The following is a 21424-nucleotide window of genomic DNA, read 5'->3' on the forward strand; positions in this document are numbered from 1 at the left end:
TAAATTACTTTGCAGCGTGTGGTATTATTTGATGGCTAGATTTTCACTGTAATTATTTTAATTATGATATAATTTAGTTTTAATTTTGTCTTAATTTAAATAATATTTTCATTATAATATTGCTTCAATTGCACTATTAATTTAATGATAATATTGTTTAATTAGTTTAATTATAATGTTCGAATTATTTTTAGTACAAATTGCCGCAAGCAAATTCTGCATTCAACCTGTGCCTCACGGTATTCGTGCCATGGTCCTGATAAAGCTGGCTACTGGCTTCGATAAGTTTGAAGGTTTTGGCGAGGACTGGCCGTTCGCGAAGAGCAGGAGGGGCTCCGGAATTTCTGCTCTGCGGTAGTTTCACCAGGGTGGTGGATCCGTACCCGGTTTAAAGACACTTTGAATGGGCGATATACGCACAAGGGAATGAAAGCCGGCCTTCCTCACGCCTCTTTCCCCAGCAGGTTGTCCCATAGCGAGGAAACGCGCGCTGAGGGACACAGTCAAAGCAAGAGGCGGAGAAAGCGAGAGAGGCAGAGCAAATCTGAAGTGTTGTCTGAAGAGCGGGAACGCGATTTACCGTTTAGTCCACTCTACTCACCCACGGGCCTGAGGCAACAGCGCGGCGGAGAGCGGACGACATGGTACGTGTAGCTCGACTCTCATGTAGACCTGTCCCAACTTCCAATTCCCGCTCTCATTCTCCCCCACCCACCCCCGATTCCGACTAGGGTTCTCTCGACCTTCCTGCCCTCGCAGACGGTGGTTTGTGTCGTTTAGACCACGGGCTGGAGCCCGGAGCACAGGGCGCGGTATTAACACAGATCGGTGAAAGGTTAGGAGAGCTGGTTCAGGTCTCCTTCAGTCGGTACAAAGGCTGAGTGAAGAAGGCACGCTGGAGGGGGACATAATGGTGGTCCATCGTTGAATATCTGACTAAAATAAATTATCTGCAGAGAACCAGCGGGAAGTTTCAAATTGTCCAAAACTGCACTGTCAACAGTTGATTCACAAACAACGGGGTCCGCTGGTGTGTAGTCCCCATAAGATTTACACTATTGTTACTTGCACAATCTGCACCAACGTTTCAAGCGTTGGATTTGGCGCAGCACACGAAGAGCGGGAGGAACTCGGCGGCTTCGCGATTCCAGCGCCTGCAGTCGCTTTTATCTCTAATGTTAGATTTGGTCTGGCGGGTTAGTTTATCCAGCCTACTTAAACTGGAAGGTGTCCACGTCAAGCGAAGCCAGAGTTACTTGTGCAAAGTAATTTCCAGAAAACACAAGGAGGTATTGAGGCTGAGGGCTTGGAGTTTATTGATTAGTTTTGAGGGGATGATGGTATTGAATGCTGAGCTGTATAGTTGATAAAGAGCATCCTGATGTTTGCATCTTTGCTGTCCAGATGTTCCAGGGTTGAGTGACGAGCCAATGAGATGGCATCTGCTGTAGATTGTTGTGCTGGTAGGCAAATTGTTGCAGATCCAAGTCGCTTCTGGGGCAGGAGTGGATATGCTTTATGGCCAAGCTCTCTAAGCACCTCATCGCAGTGGATGTAAAATGCTGCTGGACGATTGACGTGGAGGCAGGTCAACACGTTTTTCATCGGCATTGGTGTAAATAAAGCTTGCTTGGAGCAGGTGGGTACTTTAGACGGCCGAAGGCTGAAGATGTCAGTGAACACCCCAGCCAGCTGATCAGCGCAGGCCTTTAGTATTTGGCCAGGTACCCTGCCTGGGCTGGATGTCTTTCCTGGGTTCACCCTCCTGAAGGCTGCTTACACCTCAGCCTCAGAGACTGAAATCCCAGGATTATCGGGGGCTGTGGGAGTTGGTAAAGTTTCTTCCGAGTGTTGACGGTCAAAGCGAGCATAGAAGGCATTGAGCTCACTTAGAATCGAAGCGCTGCTGTCGCCCATGTCACTTGGTGTAACTTTATAAGAGGTGATTATATTCAAGCCCTATCACAGCTGTCGAGCATCCTTCGATGATTCAGGTTTGATCCGGGAGTGCCACTTCACCTGTAAGATGGCTTTCCGGAGATCATTCCTGGACCTCCTGTAACTTTCTTGGTCGTCAGACTTGAATGCCTCTGATCTGGCCCTCGGCAGATTACTGATTTCACGGTTCATCCAGGGCTTCTGATTGCGGATGTGTCTGAATGAGTTCGTGGGGACACCCTTGTCTTTGCCTAGCTCCATCGCAACTCCGGCAGATTGTTACTTTCACCCTCCCGCGCCGCGTCGTCAGGGTCCTTCTGCCGACCGAATGCTTCGGCCACTGTGTGCTTTCAGGCTGAGGTGCGGATCGTCACCGCCCTCGTTTCTCTTCAAATCCTGCGACCAGTTGCTTTAAATCTGTGCGACATGGTTTCTAATGCTTGTGTGGTAGGAAATGGATTCTCCTTGTTTACTGTATCTAGACCCTGGTAGATTACCATGGACCATTTCAGTTAAGTCTCCTTTCAATAACCCCAGCCTCTCCCATTTTTCCAGCACCTACAACTTTCCAGCACTGAGAACATAACCTCTATCTCTTCTGCACCCTCTTTCTTGTAATGTGGTGAAAACAACACACAGAACTTAAGCTGTGGCCTCACTACTGTTGCAAACAGTTGTAGAGTTTTTACGGCAATATGTGCCATCGATAGATCCACATCCCTGTGGAGAACCAGTTAATGAAGGAACTATCATGGAGCGATCACCCACACTGACCTGCAAGGTTCAAGTCCTTGCTGTAAGGGGTGTGGTGTTCAGTCATAAAGCACAGTCAATCCAACACGTACAAACAAGCTGGATGAACTCAGCAGGTCGGGCCCGCAGCATCCGTTGACTGCTCACTTCAACAGATGCTGTTCGACCTGCTGAGTTCATCCAGCTTGTTTGTACGTGTTGATTTGACCACAGCATCTGCAGTGTACTTTGTGTTTACAGTCAATCCAAGTAGCTGGGTTGTAATGGATAAAGAACAGGTGGATGAGAATGGAGCACAGGAGCCTGAATCTCTAAACCACCAGGTCCAGGAGCAGCTACTGTACTTCCCTGTTATCATCGGGTCCTTGAATCAACCTGCACAGCTCAAAACCCACCCCAGGAACACAACACAATGGACCATCTGGACTTTCTCTGACTACTTCTGTTTTGCACTGTTGCTTTGTTTCTGCACAGGATTTTTAAAGTTTTATATAATTTAAGTATAATCTATGTTCCCGGTTCTCTGAGTCTATATGACTGTGACGTAAACAAGTTCTTTTCATTTGTGCACATGACAATAAACTTGACTTGATACAGTTATAATGTAGTCACAGAGCTAACACAGTGATAGACTGATGCTTAAACATTTTGTTTTCAGTATGGATTCATTAATACCTGCCTGAAATCTCTGCTAGTGGAGAACTTTGGTGAAGACACATGGGAGGCCTTGAGGTGTGTACTAATAATTCTGTCAAAGGCTTTGATGCTGTTCTTTATTGATTGTAGGAGCCATTTTGACTGAAGTTACTGGAAATGGAGCCTCTCGTGGAAAAGGGTCAGGTGATCTGTCCTCATTCAGTTCCCATTATTGCCAAAATCTGAGTTCTTCCAGTCAGTATAGACTAGCACTGTCTGTGTGTGGCACCGAGACCTTGGCACCCACAAGCTGGAGATTTTAGGCCATTTCCTTCAAAATAAAAGCTTGGCAGAAATTTTTTTTAACTTGCGTTGAAATCCAAAGTGGGAGTCGAGGTTTCTTGCTGTGATTGTGTTTTTTTTTGGCCCAGTTTTTAGCCAATATGTAACAGCCAATTCTAACCAAATCCATTTGCTGCTGCTGGTGACCCCCACGGATCTGATACACTTGAACGATGCACCCTCAGTTCCCATAATGATTGTTCAAAACGTTGAAGATACAGTATGCATTCAATCCTTTATTAGCAATTAGCAAACATACAATCTTGAAGCGATGAAACTTAAGCATTGCCCAAGTGTAAGTTAAGTGTAATTGAGGGGTCAACTAAAGATACGACATCCGTCAGTCTCCAGCTGCAAACTGGCATGAACAAAGCGTGAATATGTAACTTATTCCCTTTGCTTTTACCACACCCACATTCATGTGACCAGTTACCGTAAGAAACACACAGCACAATGCAGATAGAGAACAGACACATGGCTCCTACACGATGGATATTTTATTTGGAATGATTATCCCTTCAGGAAGACATTGTCTTAAAAAATAACCTTTTGATCTCTGGGCCAGGCATCAGGGACGTGGTTAAAATAAACAGATCCCCAAAGGACAATTCAGCAGTGAAGTTCTATGGGGACAGTGAATTGTTGAAGGACAGGGTGCTGCAACAGCCTTGAGTGGAATGATTGTTTATTTTGCTACTGTCATCCAGTGACAACTCTGTAGTTTGGGCTGCGACTACGTCCAACGGGTGGATTTGTCCATTGAACTAAATCAGCCAAAAGAACTATTGACATTCCAAGTGCAAGACAGTAATTGTTTTAAATTATACTCTATGGTGAAAGGAACCAGCAAAAAAGGTTCTGTTCGGTCGAAAGGATCAGTCACAGAAGTCAAAGAGCAATGTACAGGACAGATACCAGCTAGGTTTTGAACAACCTGCTGTGCACTTCCACCACTTGCTCTTTTAGTTCCAATCTCCTGTTTTCTTTAGCTGTCACCAGGGTTTTCCATTTATTTAAGTTCTTCTTCCTCACAACCCTTTTCTTCCCAGAGCACAGGCTGAAGTTCAAGACACCTTTATGACCTACCAGGTTTACGATGACGTTATCACACTGAGTCTCCTGCACGCATCATCTAACATGCTCAGTAAGTCACGATTGCCGAGAGATTGGGAATGCAGTGCCTATGTGAATGGATGTGTTAAAGTGTTGTGTGCAGCTGAGTATAACACAAATTGCAGTTTGTCAGGTGTACAGAGAGCCACATACAAAGTAAAGTTGTATGGACAATACAAAATGTACAGATTCCAGTGCAGATAGGTGTTGATTGTGTCAAGTGCAAAACACCTTCAATAATCCATGATTGTTCAGCATCGGGCTCACCAGGTGATCTTTATCAGTAATCCCCTTCTACTCACCTGGGCCCTGGTTAACTCATTGCCTTTAAACTTACTCAGTTCCCACTTCCCACGTTCCCCTTCCATTCCCAGAGACTCAGTTCACATGCTTCCCTAACAGAATATTATCCAATAGTTTGGAAAATCTGTCAAGACTGCAGATACTCCAACCTGGAGCAGCAAACAATCTACTGAAGAAACTGACCAATATCCTAACTCCTTCTCTGCCTATGCAGTAACGGGTAGTGTGGGAATGTATGAAAACTCTGCATCTGAGGTTCAGGTTCCCAGATTTCAATGGAACAGAAGCAGAGTTTGATACCCATACGTACTCTCTCTGATATTTAGTGCATGAGATACTTGTACCCCAATGGCTTTTCACTCACCGTTTAGGACATTAACAATCTACAGATATACAGATGAACTAAACTGTACGATAAGCTACCTATGCATCTATTACCTCTTAATGAGTGTCTGGGTGGGTGTCCTTCATTGACCTTGCCCTGTTGACAAGCACTTGTTCTTGGCAATAAGTATGAGCTTGCATGTGTCACACACTGATTACACCTCCCCAGACACCGAAAAGTCACCAGCCTATCACTCCACGTCACCCTCAGTAAGACTCCACTGTATTTTCTGGGCTGCGTTAAAGTACGATTTTTTTCAAAAGTGGAGTTATAAAGTGAAAATTCACTGGTAACCCAGTAGTAGTCAAAGTGGTAAACTAAACCAGATCTTCTTACTCACAGACCTATCCACTGAGGTGCTTTTGAAACTCTTTGGAGGATACTTCTTCACTTTTTGTAAGGTGTCTGGCTATGACAGGATGCTACGCACATTGGGAGGATCACTAATGGAGTTTATTGAAAATTTAGATGCCCTTCACAGCTATCTTGCACTGTCGTATCAGGTAATACACCTTTCCACAAGCACTGTGGGTATTATCCTTTGGGCTAATAATAATTGAGGCTATTTTACTTTTATTACTTCAATTTGAAACTGTGGTTGATAGAAAGTTTAAAAAATACGCAGACACTAGAAATCTGAAACAGAACCGAAAATGCTGGAAATACTCAGCAGGTCAGGTAGCAACTGTGGGAAGAGGTTACAGGGTCTTAATCGGACCCATCTGATGAAGCATCTTCAACCTGAAATGTTAACTGTTTTTCTCTCTATGGCTGCTGCCTGACCTGATGGTTGTGTAAATTGACTCTGAGCACGGAAAACATATTTATACCTCTACGATGTTTTGTTTATGAGCCAAGGTGTCTTATACATTCTCAGAATTGGAATCAGAATCAGGTTTAATATCACCAGCATATGTTGTGAAATTTGTTGTCATGTGGCAGCAAAATATTGTAATACATAATAATAAAAACTAAATTACATTTATATATGTGTTAAATTAAGTAAGAAGTGCAAAAAACTAATGAAGTACTGTTCATGGGTTTAATGTCCATTCAGAAATTGTATGGCAGCGGGGAAGAAGCTGTTCCTGAATCACTGAGTGTGTGCTTTCAGGCTTCTGTACCTCCTGATACAAGTTTTAAGAGCAGCCACTAAAAGAAACGTGACAGCCAATTTGCATCTAGTAAAGTTCCCACAAAGCAATGAAATACATGAGCAGAAGAACCTTAATTAGAAATGCTGTTCAGATATTAATATTGGTATGAACACTGGGAAGATCTCCCCACTTCTGCTTCAAAATGCCCTGTACTCTTGGCCTAAAGCGCAATCTGAATGTTGCTGGGCCACGAAGCGTCTGTCACAACATGTTCCTAGAGTGGGACTGCACCTTCTAACTGCTACCACTGCTGACAAGAAGGGACAGAGCATTAAAAACAAGAGGCCACAGGTTGGAGCCGAGATGACAGAATCTAAAGGGGAATTGAGGTGTAAGGTCTTTTTAACACAAGGGGTGACCAATCTCTGGAATTACTATGATTAAGAGGTATTTATAGGGGCACCTTAACAGACAAGGATTAGAAGAATATGGAACTAACACGGGTAAATGGGCAAAAGATTTGGCATGGATATGGTGGCCAAAGGACCCATTTCTGTAATGTACAACTCTGAGGATGACTGAAATTCAATTAACTGTGGAAAGGGGGAAAGCACCCAGATAGACAGGTAGCATGTATGGAGAGAGAAGCAGAGGTTCTAGTCTTGTTCGGGGCAGCTATTTTGGGTGATGATGAGGAATGTTGGTCCTCGTGGCCATTCAGCCTACTGCATCATTAAAACCAACATCAAATTAGTTCTGTTCTCCTGCCCGTTTTTTCACTTCCCCTACACATTTTGCCTTGCTTGCAGATATACTTCCTGTTAGAGCAGATCCCCCCGTCGGGCACCTGCCTAACTGGAAAGCTTCAGCTGCAGTCATTCAGTGTGGGCAGCTCACTCACACCACGCCCAGCTGACTGCCCCGGCACCAGCCTTCGGTCACGGTGAATCATCGCAATACTGAGCGGTGAGAATTCCATTCTCAGCTTAATTACCAGAATCTAGCAAATGCAATAACGTTGCCTAGAGCTGATCTGGCACGTTCACAGAGTTCAGGTAATCACCAGGGCTGAGATATTTCACTTGCTCTACTATCAATGTTCCAGGCTGAACTGTAATGGAGCCAATAAAAGTATAAAGAGAAGATTTTAAAGTCCAAAGTGAATGGTTCAATTGGTACATTTAATGTCAGAGAAATGTATACAATATATATCCTGAAATTCTTTTTCTTCACAAACATCCACAAAAACAGAGGAGTGCCCCAAAGAATGAATGACAGTTAAACGTTAGAACCCAAAGGCCCCCCCAGGTACAATCAGCAGCAAGGCAAAGACCCCCCCCACAAGCAAAAAACATCAGCACCCTCCACCGAGCATCGATAAAGACACAGACTTGCAGTACCCCAGAGTGACAAAGAAGTTATTTGAAGTTACTGTGCTGAAAGCAAGTTGCAGAATGCATTTGCCGAATCCAATGTCTGTCAATAAAACGCCCAATTTTATCTGGTTAACAGGCAATGAGAGCACCGTCTTTTCGAGTGGAAATGAGGGACAATGGAGAGATGTGGCTTCATTATTATTCTGACAGGAAAGGTCTCTACCACATTGTCCCAGGTATTATCAGCTGCTATTTAACACCCCTTTGCACCCATTTTTTTAATGTTGGATACAGGAGAAGCAAGGCCAGTTATTGATACCAATGTTGGAAAAGTATAAGGCCATTCAGTACATCGAGCTGATTCTACATTGAATCTACACCTCAGAGACCTGGTGACTCTTTTGTGTCTTTATGTTACCCACTTCATCAAAGGTACTTTATCTAGGCAAGTTATCCCAACGCCCTTCCTGTGACTTTGGAAGAAATAAAGTAAGAAATTGTTATTTTGACTGGCTACTTCCTCTCCATTCTTGAGCCTGCAAACAAAGATTGTGGTGAAAATAGGAAGCTGGGACCATCAAATGGGCCGTGAGTCCTAATGTAAACAAGGCGGAGTGACCGTTGCACTGGATAAGGTGATGTATACCATGTGGTGTTAGTGTGCACTTGATGGATGAGGGATGCCATCAGCTGCTGCCCAGTGGGTTAAAAATTTGTCCCCATTTTTTGGGGATGTGTTAAAGGCAACTTGGCTAAATGGATTACAGGCCAGATTGGAAATTGGAATGCAGACAGGATGAAGGCAGCATTAAGGCATTATTCAGGCAGGATTGCAGGTTGTACTGCAACTGATTTGTAGGCAGGATTGCAGGCAGGAAGGTATGCAGGATTGCAGACTGGATTGTAACTAGATTGTAAACGGGATTGATTGCAGATTGCAGGTCTGATTACACATTGGGTTTCAGGCTGGACTGGAAACAGAACTGTAATCTGTTTACAAGACAGATTTTACACTTACAGCCTGTTTACAAGGGTAAACTGGATTGCAGACTATATTGCTACTTGCCTGGATTTTGCCCCAGTTGTTACCTGGCTGGGTTGCTGTGGGAAGCCAGGGTTATCATACTTGTTGCTCCTCAATGAAGTGTAAAGCCAGTTTGTGAACTGCAAAACACTGGAGGGAAAATCAAATGGGGTCTATAGAAAGGCTACTTCCTCCACGTGCTGAGGGACCAGTATGGGGAAAACCCTGCCCCAGTGTGCAGATTGCATGTCATTTTTGTTTTAAACATCCGTTCCTTTAGGGATAATAGAAGCCGTTGCAATAGACTTCTTTGAAACAGAGGTGGAGATGGAAATCCTGAACCGGACAGAAGAGGAAGAATGCACAGAGGAAAAGGAGCATGTGATTTTCCTTGTTGTCCAGAAGAAACGCTCAAGGAGAAGGAGGGAGAGGCTGGAAGGCAACTCACAGTCCACAGGGAAGGAGGTAGATCTTACATCTTTTGTAGCATGGAACCAAATCTGTGAAAGCAATTATTCTTTGGGAATAATGTCCCAAAGTTATTATGTGAATCTTCAGCAGATCCACTTGTTTTAAGTCATGCAATCAAATGTCATTCAAACTCTTCTGCCTGTGCTGGGCCTTTGAAGGGGCAGCCAATCAGTTTTCCTTCTCTGCTGTTTTCATTCCTGTAGCCAAGAATATTTACCCCTTTCAACCAAATATCAAATTGACGTTTGAATGTTATTGAATTGCTTCTGCCTCACTTTCAGGCAGTTTATTCCATGCCACTAGTTTGTAGGTGGAATAATAGCTCATCAAGGGAAATTCTATACAAGTACCTTCAGGCTCTGTATATTGATAATTATGACATAGAGCCTGCTGTGGGTGTGCTCTCATGATTAAGGAGGCTGCTTGACTGCCCTGTTGCAAAAGCTTTTAACGCTCTTTAGAAATATTCAGATAACCACATTAAAGATTGCCTCCAGGTTATGTCAGGGTTCTGTTCCTGAGAACTGTCCATGAATCTAACAGTTCATAAGAAGGATATGAACAAGAATAACACGTGGGGCAGGATCACAGAAACTTCTGTAATGTGAGAGTGAACAAGTGTGGGAGGAGTGGCCGTCATTGAGTGAGAGAGTGAGACTGCTCGCTGCTCCCCAGTTTTCCTCGACTCCACCTGGCCCCTGACTGCTGAAGTTCAGAGGGAGGATATGGAGAGGCTGGGCAGAGAAAGTGTGGAAATGTCCCATTTCCAGCTAACAGAAGATTCCTGCAACCCTGTAGCAGCTGGCAAATCCATCCCCATCCATCCTACCCCTTTCCCAAATATGTAAGGGCTGTCCATAAGCCGGGGGATTCACTACCCAGGGAGAACCTGTAGTAAAAAGACACAAGACTCTATGGTCACATGTGCAGTTATATAGCTGATGCCAAATAGATTAAACTGCTTCTGATGGGAGTATGTGTAAAAAGTAATTGTGATTTCTGAAACAGTGGGAATTATTTTGCAAGTCAAAGCCCATCGCCTATTGTGGATTCTGGTTATTAACTCTACAATTCCTATTCCATAAAATTTACCAAATGTAGCACCTTCAATTGGCAAATAAGATTTAAAAAAATTATTCCCTATGGTTCTTTATTGTGAGAGCATTAAATTGATGTCACTCGCAGAAGAGGGAGAGGAAACAATTTTTCAGAGTGTTGTTGGAAGGGAAGAGGTACAATTTTTAAATAGGTTGTTTAGAATCAAATTTATTATCACTGATGTGCAGTATATCACATGAACTGTGTTTTGCAGCAGCGATATGGTGCAAGGTCATAAAATTATTATAAATCACAAAATAATCTATCCAAGAAAGGAATAAAGAGGTAGTTTTAACAACACACACAAAATGCTGGTGGAATGCAGCAGGCCAGGCAGCATCTATAGGGAGAAGCACTGTCGACGTTTTGGGCCGAGACCCTTCGTCAGGACTAACTGAAAGGAAAGATAGTAAGAGATTTGAAAGTAGGAGGGGGAGGGGAAAATGCGAAATGATAGGAGAAGACTGGAGGGGGTGGGGTGAAGCTGAGAGCCGGAAAGGTGATTGGCAAAAGGGATGCAGAGCTGGAGAAGGGAAAGGATCATGGGACAGAAGGCCTAGGGAGAAAGAAAGGGGGAGGGGAGCACCAGAGGGAGATGGAGAACAGGCAGAGTGATGGGCAGAGAGAGAAAAAAAACAACTAAATATATCAGGGATGAGGTAAGAAGGGGAGGGGCATTAACGGAAGTTAGAGAAGTCAATGTTCATGCCATCAGGTTGGAGGCTACCCAGCCGGTATATAAGGTGTTGTTCCTCCAACCTGAGTGTGGCTTCATCTTGACAGTAGAGGAGGCCATGGATAGACATATCAGAATGGGAATGGGACGTGGAATTAAAATGTGTGGCCACTGGGAGATCCTGCTTTCTCTGGCGGACAGAACGTAGGTTCAGCGAAACGGTCTCCCAGTCTGCGTCGGGTCTAATATACAGAAGGCCGCACCAGGAGCACCGGATGCAGTATATCACACCAGCCGACTCACAGGTGAAGTGTCGCCTCACCTGGAAGGACTGTCTGGGGCCCTGAATGGTGGTGAGGGAGGAAGTGTAAGGGCAGGTGTAGCACTTGTTCCACTTACAAGGATAAGTGCCAGGAGGGAGATTAGTGGGAAGGGATGGGGGAGATGAATGGACAAGGGAGTCGCGTAGGGAGCGATCCCTGCGGAAAGCAGAAAGAGGTGGGGAGGGAAAGATGTGCTTGGTAGTGGGATCCTGTTAGTTTTCATAGGTTTATGAACCATTCAGAAATCTGTTGATGGAGGGGAAGAAGTTGTCCCTGAATTGTTGAATGTGAGTCTTCAGGCTCCTGTATCTCCTCCCAAATGTAGTGATGAGACGAGGGGATGTCTCAGATGGTGAGGGTCCATAATGATAGACACTGCCTTCTTGAGGAATGAGCACTTCTCCTACAGAACGTTGCTGTCAGCTGCCAAAACCATGCCATTGGCAAAAAGCATCATTCAAAACTCTTAATAATTAATTACGTTTTACATTTACAACTCAAAACACTAGAAAACATTTAAACAATTAAATAGATTTAAATTCAATTTGTTAAATAAAAAGATACCTGTAAGTTACCATCTTTCATTGAAATTAAAGGAGTGGATGAACTAGCATCAGATGGACTCTGGTATACGTTCACCAGGTAGGTTTGAAATTGTATGTAAAACCACAAGAAGCAGGAGTGGGAGTAGAACAGTCAGCTTCTACAGCCTGCTCCATCATTCACAAAGATCATGGTTCATCCGGTCTTGGCCTCAATTCCACCCTTCCTCTCTTTCTCCATACCCATTGGCTCCCTCTTTTTCAACTCTCTGTAGGGCTCATTCAATGACTCTGTCTCTACAGCTGTCTCACTTCAAGAACTCCAACGATTCACAATCCACTGAGGGAAGGACTTCCTTCTCATTGCCAACTTAAATGGAATCGTACCCCTAGTTCTAGATACCCCGTTAAGGGAAACATCCGAGTGGAACATAACAGCTCCTCTCAGCACCACTCCACCAGTCCCCCCAGAATCAGATGTTTCAATAAAATCCACCTCATACTGGATAGACGCATCTTGCCTGACCAATCTTCAGATGTCAAGGAATCAACCAAGCAAGCTTTCCCTGCACTGCTTCAGTGAAGCATGTTGTTCCTAAAATATGGAAACCAAACTGTAGACTCCAGATGCTGGGAAACTTCACCACATCCAGTGCTGGAACATATCAGAAAGAGCAACAAGAAGCTCTCAGGAAAATTGGGGCTTCAACCTTTGCAATCACAAACTTTCTGACAGTTATATCAGGAACTGCCAGAACTTCACAGCAAGTTGATACCCAATATTTTTTAAAGCCTTTTGATTTTTACCTATGGCTCCCATTACTGTTCTGTGGAATAAGGTCAAGTTCAAGTACAGTTTATTGTCAATCAACTGTTCACATGTATATTGCCAAATGAAGCAACACTGTGGCTTCATGCGTGATGAGACCTGGGTGGGGGCAGGGAGTTCAGTAGTCTTCTGGCCTGGGTGCTAATGCTATGATACCTCCAGCCTGATGGTGGGGGGGGGGGGGGGTCAGAAAGATTGATAGACAGAAGGGAGGCATCACTTACAATGCTAAGGGCCCAGTGTACACAGTGCTCCTGATAATTATCTCTAATGGGTGGAAGAGAGATCCTGATCATCCTCTCAGCAGTCCTTGCTGTCCTTTGTAGGGTTTTGTGGCCAGTTGCCTTGCAATTCCTGTATTAGATGATGACACAGCTGGTCAGAACACTCTTGATGAAGCTCCTGTAAACATTGATTAAATTAGTTTGGGGGGGGGGGGCGGGTGGGGTGAGCCTCACTCACCTCAAGTTTCTCAGGAAGTGAAGATGCTGCCGTGGTTTCTTGACCAAAAAAAAGTGGTGTTGAGGAACCAGGTGAGGTTGTCTGTTAAGGGCTCTTCCAAAAAATCGGTGCTTACAACTCTCTCCTTGGAGGATCTGTGTATGTGCAGAGAGGAGTAGTTGGCTCACAGCTTTCTAAAGTCCTTAGTTAGCTCTTTGGTCTTGTCCACATTGAGACTCAAGTTGTTATGCTTGCACCATTCTACCAGGCGCTCTAGTTCCTCTCTGTACACTGTTTTATCATCATTATTGCTGAGACAACCACTGTTGTGTCATCAGCAAACTAGATGATACGGTTGGAACTGGGTCTAGCAGTGCAGTCATGCATCAGCAGTGTGAACATCAGTGGACTGAGCATTTAGCCAGGGTTGGAGTGCCAGTAATTAGTGTGATGGAGCTAGAGATGTTTCTGTCAAAATGGATTGACTGTGGGCTTTCTGTCAATAGGTCCAGGATCTAGGTAACAGCAGTGAGAGTTGTTGAGACTCAATGAGAACAGTTTACCAACCAGCTTCTAAGGGGTTGATCATATTAAATGCCTAGCTGAAGTTAGTAAACAGAATCCCGGTATATGAGGCACCATTTTCCAGGTGGGACAGGACAGAGTGGAGTGCAGAGGCAATGGCATCATCAGTGGATCGATTTGACTGATAAGCGAACTGGAAAAAGCCCACTGTTGCAGGAAGCTGGGATTTAATGCAATCCATAACCAGCTGTTCAAAGCACTTCATTATTGTTGAGGCCAGTGCAACTGGACGATGGTCACTGAGGCAGGTTACTGTCATCCTCTTGGGCACTGAACACCGAGCTGCATAGTCTCTGTGAATAATGCTTTCCTCTTGGCATGGGAAAGCACAGCTCCTGCTGATCTGAGAGCTTTCTTATTCACCAATCTGAAGGAAGCATTCCAATCTCTCAGCTGTGCTTGGACTTCTGCAGCCATGGCTTCTCACTTTCCCTCACATAGGTGTGTTTAATAACACTGGCATTCTTGACGCACTTCTCTCTGCAGGCAGACACAGATCTCACCTATTCATCAATGTTAATGTGATGGCCGTAGGTACCCACTCCTCTGAACGTGTTCCAGTCCGACCAGGAGTATTCTAGAACCCCTAATTCCAGAATACTCCTGGTCAGACTCAGGGGGATTTATGACTCTGGCAGCTGAGGGGTAAACCACCTTCTGCCATTAGTTAATGCAGACCGTTACATCAGGGGTTGAAAGCCAATAGGGCAAACCTTTCGGAGTCAGACTGGCAACATAGATGACCTGCCTGTGGTGGATTCTGCTCACTCTATCATACTGATTTCATTCTAGTTGGAAGTTATTCTAACAGGAAGTATAGTCACTGAATAAGAACCGGGCATCACCTCTGAAGGAACTAACATACTGCCTTACTATATACACAGGACATTGAGAAGCACCTGATCAATCGTGCATCGTCTCATAGGTCGGGGAGAAGGACGTACTGGGACATTGTCAGGAGTGTTGTGAAATTAGGCTATGGTATGTTCTTTTATATTTAATGATGGTAAATTAAATGAAATAAATCATGGATAGTGCACTTCAAACTCATCAGTTTTTTGCTCATTATTTTGTATTTTGAATTTCTAAGAATGTTTAAGTTTAAGAAATTTGTGATAAATTATTTAACCAAAAATAAAAGGATATATTATTGACATTGCTCAGAAAATAGAGTTAACATTTTTTGTATTTTAGTCATAACTATACAGAAGGCCATTTGGCCCATCAGGTTTATGTTAGTGCAGGGAAGCAATCCCCATCAATCCCATCTCCCCTCTCCTTATTTCCCTGTAACCCTGCAACATGTTCTCTCTCACACATATCCCTTTGATTCTCATACCACCAACCCACATGAGGGGTAATTTACAGTGGACAATTAATCTACCTTTGGGGAGAAACCAGAGCTCACGAGGAAACCTCGTGGTCACAGAGGGAGAATGCGTGAACTTCATACTGCACGACCTGAGATCAGGATTGAAGAGTGAGGCAGCATCTCTACCAGTTGTGCCACTTCAACTCAGGATTTTTTCCTTCTCACATGTCCATCTTTCTCATAAATGCATTAGAACATCAGAAACACAGCTTATTGACTTCCTTCTCAGATGTGCAATCCTTTCAATCTAACTTGTTCCCCCCCCTTAGTCCTTCATCTATCTACTCTAATCCTGATTACCGATATGGTTTTGCCCTATTTATTAATTCTAGAACTGAATTCTGCAATCCCTCAATAATGTACTGAAGTGTATTCACCAGAAAGAGAAATATAGCAGCCACACTGTACACACTTCTGAAATGAGTGACTATCTAGCAAATCTGCTTTTTCTAGATTCTAGCTGGACCAACCACCCGACTATCTGGTACAAAGGTAGCTCTGGCCCTTTGACCTATGGAATCCATGCCAGCCAATTACCCATTTCTGGAAGGACCATGAATACATGAAGACAGCTAAACTGACACACATGTTTTGGTCTTGTTCTATACTGGAACAGTTTTGGAAATCAATTTTTTCTACAATCTCAAAAGCACTTAAAATTAATTTGCAACCTAACAAATTAACTGTGCTTTTTGGAATAAATCCTCAAAATATCTGCGGTATTTCTTTGTCTGACCAACATGTTATTGCGTTTGTTACATTGATAGCTAGGAGGGCCATTCTGTTGAATTGGAAGGATATGTCGGCTCCCACTCTGTCACAATGGTTCTCTCAAGTGATGTTACGTCTTAGTTTGGAGAAAATTAGAAGTCAAACCTTCGAACCTATGTTTGATTTTGAGAAAAGATGGGGTTCATTTGCTCGTTATTACCATTTGAGTTAATTGATAGATTTCCTCCATGACCTAATTGTAAATTTTGGTATAATTTGTTTTTGTTGGCGGTTTGATGTTTATCTTTAGAAGCTTTTTGTACAACGCATGGCTCCGGGGTTGAACACCTAATGGGTTCTTTTTTTTCCTCACCTTTCTTTGCTTTAGTAGGGCTTTTTTTCTTTTCTTTTTTTTTGTGTCACCATATTTTTCAATCTTTAAAACATTACTTTTTTTCCTTTGAGACATTGTAAGTGTTACCTGCTTCGATGTACTCTTGTTACTTTGGATAATAATAATAAAGAGATTTGTAAAGAAAGAATACGTGAAGACAGTGAACAGTAGACGCCAATGGGCATCATCTGCACTGTGATGTTCTCCCTCAGTGTTGCATCAGCCCAAAGGTAAAGATGGGACCTTTGAGACATCCCAAACAAGTCCACCTGACACTGAGTTAAGGAGCAAGCTGCTAATTAATATGCCAACTCTTCCACGGCAGTGATTTTACAGTGATGAGCATAATGAAGTAATTACCTTCCATGTAATTGGTTCCCTATCACAAAAGAACTGCCAAGAGCCAGAAATGTGTAAAAAAGTTTACTAACCACCCAGATGTATTATTATCACCAGGTAACTTGCTGTACTCCTTTGAGCCAGTTTATCCGGAGAAGCTCTGGATCGACAACAAAGCTTTCTGTGACGCATTCCCTTTCCATATTGTCTTTGATAAGGAGGTAAACCTTTGTGTCTTGTTCCTAAGCTATGTGTTGTCAGGTTCAGAAAGTGCGTGCGGACATCCTCCAATTGTAATCAACTGGAGGTGGAAGCGAGACCAGATGAGATGCAGGAAAGTAACTGAGGTTTGCAAAAGGAGTTTGCTTGAGAATGTGAGTCAACACGGTGGCCCAGGTTCAGTTCAGGCAAGTGCAAAATTATGCAAGTCTATCAAGTCTATGCAAGAAGAAATGTGATAAAAGTGACTTTGACCTTGGAATGATTGTTGGTGTCAGATGGGGTGGTTTGAGTATCTCTGAAACAGCTGATCTCCTGGGATTTTCACACACAATAGTCTTTAGAGCTTACAGAGAATGGTACAAAAAAACAAAAATGCATCGAATGAGCAGTAATTCTGTGGGGGGGGGGAACCCTCGTTGATAAGAGAGATCAAAGGAGAATGGCCAGGAAACTGATAGGAAGGTGATAGTAACTGAAATAACTACATGTTATGTCAGTGGTGTGCAGAAGAACATCTCTGGATGCAGAACACTTTGAATCTTGTAGTAGATAGGCTCCAGCAGCAGAAGACCACACTGGGTTCCACTCCTGTACCTAATAGAGGATGAGGATTCAGCATCAAACACTGTAATAGCTACAGCATGGTGTATTAAACCCCCCAGAGACTGGGATATGATGGAATGTAATCAATCAAAGCAAGAAAACTGAGGTCATAAAGTGAGATTTGGATGGTTTGGGGTTTACGGTGCAGAAATATTTAGGGAAGGAGGATGGTGGAATCTGAGCCTTTGAATATTTTGAAAGCAGTGGTAGATAATAGATAGACTCCTGATGGCAGTCTATCTACCAGACTGATGGGAATGTAGAGTTAAGGTTACAGTTAGATCAATACTAATTAAACAGTTACAGAGCTAGAACAACTTAATTTGCTCCTAATTCACATGTTGGTATGAGAGAAGGACATAATGAGCACTTTTAATGATGACAGAATTTCCCAAAGGGTTTCTTAGCCAATGTAATATTGACAAATGCATCAGACATTTCAGACATAGCAAGGCTCTGCAGTCATCTAGTGGTTTGAGAGATCGCCTTTGCTTGTTCTTTAAGCTGGCGCTGTAGGATCTTTTGCATTCACTTTAGGAGCAGCCTTGATTGCCCTCTCATCTGAAAGTCAACGTATCTGATGCCACTGCATTGCTCCAAAATTGCACAATGAATTATGTTCCTGAAGTGGAGCTTGAACCCATAATCTTCAGGCTGCCACTGAGGTATAGCCAGTGCTAAACATCAATGGCCTTAAAATGATCAGACGCACTCAGTACGTTGCTCTGTGATTTTTGTTGTTGGTGAGTTGCTCTAGCAAACCCCTTGCGAGGGTTTTGATTGCCTCAACTGAAGATTGATTCATATTGAACACTAGAAAGACAGATTAAAAGTTAATTTCTGATTTCTCCAGCTAAGGGTAAAAATTAATTTCTGATCTCTCCAGCTAAGGGTGAAGCAGGCAGGAGTGAATATCCAGAAGTATGTGCCAGGGTTACAAATGAAGGACGTTAACATCGACGAGTACTTCACTATCACCCATCCAGCAGTGCCGTTTACCATTTCCAGCATAAGAAAGTTTATTAACAGCCAGTTTGTACTGAAAACTCGGAGAGAAATGATGCCGGTGTCTTGGAGAAGTCAACCAATGCTGAAACTCAGAGGTATGGCCATCCAGAACAGATGTAGGGGTGTGGATGGGGACTAAGGAGATGAAGAAGGCTGCAGTGATCTCGATAAAACCCCATGGCAGATGGACCACTACCAGACAATGTGGTGCTTGTTCCAGGCTCTCATATTCAAATGAGGTGCCCTATAACTGCAAGGACTGCAGACGAGGGCACAGAAGAACCAAGCCTAATCTAAGTAATGAGATTTCCTCCTAAAGCCACATGGGGACACTGCAATTGTTGTGAAAGCATCTCAAAGATTACAGCAACACACACACAATTCTGGAGGAACTCAGCAGGCCAGGCAGCATCTATGGAAGTGAATAAACAGTTGATGGTTTGGGCTGAGATCCTTCTTCAGGAAGAAGGAAGATACCAGAATGAAGAGGTGGGAGCAAGGGGAAGGATGCAGATGGGAAAGATCAAAGCCTGGAGAAGAAGGAATCTGATCGAATAGGAGAGTGGACCATAGGTAAAAGGAAAGGAGAAGGGAACCCGGGGGAAGTGATAGGCGGGTGAGAAGAGGGTAAAAGGACAGAGAGGGAATAGAGGAAAGGTGGGGGTGGGGGGTGGAATTCATTTGTTTACCAGAAGGTAAAGATTATAAGTTATATTTTGCATGTAACATTACATTATAGTACCAGATGGGATAATCAGGATTACATTCTCTCTCTAAATGTCACTCTCTATCCCCTTCCCTCCCTCTCACTCTTCCTTACTTTTGGTCTCTCTTCCCATCTCCCCTCTCTTCTACTTTTCTCTATCTCACTTCTTTTTCTGTCCCTTCCTCTCCCTTTCTCATTCTCTTGCCCTCTTTCTCTCCCCCCACACCCTTCATCTCTTTGGCTCTCTCTCTCTCTCTTCTATATTTGTCTCTCTATTCCTCATCCTTTCTCCTCATTCCCTCTTTCACTGTCCTTTCTCACCATACTCCCTCTTTATCATCTTTCCTCTCTCTCCCATTCCCTCTTTTTCTTTGTCCTCTTCTATCTCTCATTTTTCTGTCCTCACTTCCCCCCTTCCCTCTCTCTCTGTCTTCTCTCCCATTCCCTCTCTTTCTCTGTCCTCTCTCCCGTTCCCATTCTCTCTCTCCCATTCCCTCTCTTTCTCTGTCCTCTCTCCTCTCTCTCTGTCCTCTCTCTTGTTTCATCTCTTTCTCTGTCCTCTCTCCCATTCCCTCTTTCTCTGCCCTCTCTCCTCTCTCTCCCTCTGTCCTCTCTCCCGTTCCCTCTCTTTCTCTGTCCCCCCTCCTGTTCCCTCTTTCTCTGCTCTCTCTCCTCTCTCTATCTCTGTTCTGTCTCTCATTCCCTCTCTTTCTCTCTCCTCTCTCCCATTCCCTCTCTTTCTCTGCCCTCTCTCCTCTCTCTCTATCTCTGTCCTCTCTCCCGTTCCCTCTGTTTCTCTGTCCTCTCTCCTGTTCCCTCTCTTTCACTGTCCTCTCTCCTCTCTCTCTATCTCTGTCCTCTCTCCCGTTCCCTCTGTTTCTCTGTCCTCTCTCCCATTCCCTCTCTTCCTCTGCCCTCTCTCCCCTCTCTCTATCTCTGTCCTCTCTCTCGTTCCCTTTCTTTCTCTCTCCTCTCTCCCATTCCTTCTCTCCTCTCTCTCTGCCCTCTCTCTTGTTCCGTCTCTTTCTCTGTCCTCTCTCTTCTCTCTCTATCTCTGTCCTCTCTCCCGTTCCCTCTGTTTCTCTCTCCTCTCTCCCATTCCCTCTCTTTCTCTGCCCTCTCTCCTCTCTCTCTATCTCTGTCCTCGCTCCCGTTCCCTCTGTTTCTCTGTCCTCTCTCCTGTTCCCTCTCTTTCTCTGCTCTCTCTCCCTCTCTGACGCTCAGGGCAGATGCTGTGGATGGGATCCCTTCAGTGCATGATCTACTTGTGCTCGCCACAGCTGCGCTGCCTCCAGGAACTGGAGGAGAGGAAAATGCATCTTGCTGATATTGCCCAACATGACACCACCCGAGACCTCATCCTCCTCAACCAGCAGCGGCTGGCTGAGATCGAATTGTCCAATCAGCTTGAGCGTAAGAAGGAAGAGCTTCGGATCCTGTCTAAGAACCTGGAGGTGGAAAAGAAAAAGACCGAGGTGCTGCTGTATGCCATGCTGCCCAGGCATGTGGCCAACCTGCTGAAGGAAGGCAAGCCAGTCGAAGCAGGTAATACTGCCAGGAATCGAGAGTTACATTTGTATCGTGCCTTTCACTCCTTCATGGCTGTCCACATCATTTCATGACTAGTGAAATACTTCCTCAAGTATAATCATCATTGTAAATCTGGGAAATATGGCATCAAATTTTCAGTCATGAAATTCCCACCAAGGGCAAGAGGCTGATTACTCTGTCTGAATGATAAACTTTGTCAGTGACGAAAGAGTAGGATTTGTTAGAAAGGTCCACGGGATTTTTTGACTTTAGTATGGGAGGGAGATTCACTGATGGCCCACCTGACAGAGCAAAGTTCCTCAGAGCTACACAGGGAGTCTGGGTAAACTAAATTACCAGCAATAGTGAATTCATGGAGTGTATAAGATACAGTTTTTTGGATCAGCTTGTTAAGAAAACAATAAGGGAAGGGACTGGTTTTTGTCTAATATTGTCTACGGGACTGAGAAGAAATTTCTCCACGCAAAGGGATTGCAAATGTCTGAAATTCTCTAGCCGTGAGGGCTGTGGTGGTGCAGTCAACTCAGTGATTCAAAGTTCAAAGATCAAAGTGAATTTATTATCAGCAACACGTCGTCATATACAA

General features: G+C 44.0%; 1 protein-coding gene across 1 annotated transcript in view; it reads left to right on the forward strand.

Moving 5' to 3' along the window:
* The first annotated feature begins 596 nt into the window (after positions 1-596).
* LOC140727217 (guanylate cyclase soluble subunit beta-2-like) overlaps positions 597-21424 on the forward strand; it is a 43276-nt gene continuing 22448 nt past the window's right edge. Inside the window, exons 1-10 of the mRNA XM_073044483.1 lie at positions 597-644; positions 3350-3423; positions 4719-4813; positions 5813-5973; positions 8080-8179; positions 9248-9432; positions 14817-14913; positions 16866-16969; positions 18460-18676; positions 20512-20832. Of these exons, the coding sequence (XP_072900584.1) occupies positions 642-644; positions 3350-3423; positions 4719-4813; positions 5813-5973; positions 8080-8179; positions 9248-9432; positions 14817-14913; positions 16866-16969; positions 18460-18676; positions 20512-20832 (1357 nt within the window). The 5' untranslated portion in view covers positions 597-641. The remainder of the gene's footprint in view (positions 645-3349; positions 3424-4718; positions 4814-5812; positions 5974-8079; positions 8180-9247; positions 9433-14816; positions 14914-16865; positions 16970-18459; positions 18677-20511; positions 20833-21424) is intronic.

This window comes from Hemitrygon akajei, chromosome 5, assembly GCF_048418815.1.
Source record: "Hemitrygon akajei chromosome 5, sHemAka1.3, whole genome shotgun sequence".
In the NCBI taxonomy this organism is placed as follows: domain Eukaryota; kingdom Metazoa; phylum Chordata; class Chondrichthyes; order Myliobatiformes; family Dasyatidae; genus Hemitrygon; species Hemitrygon akajei.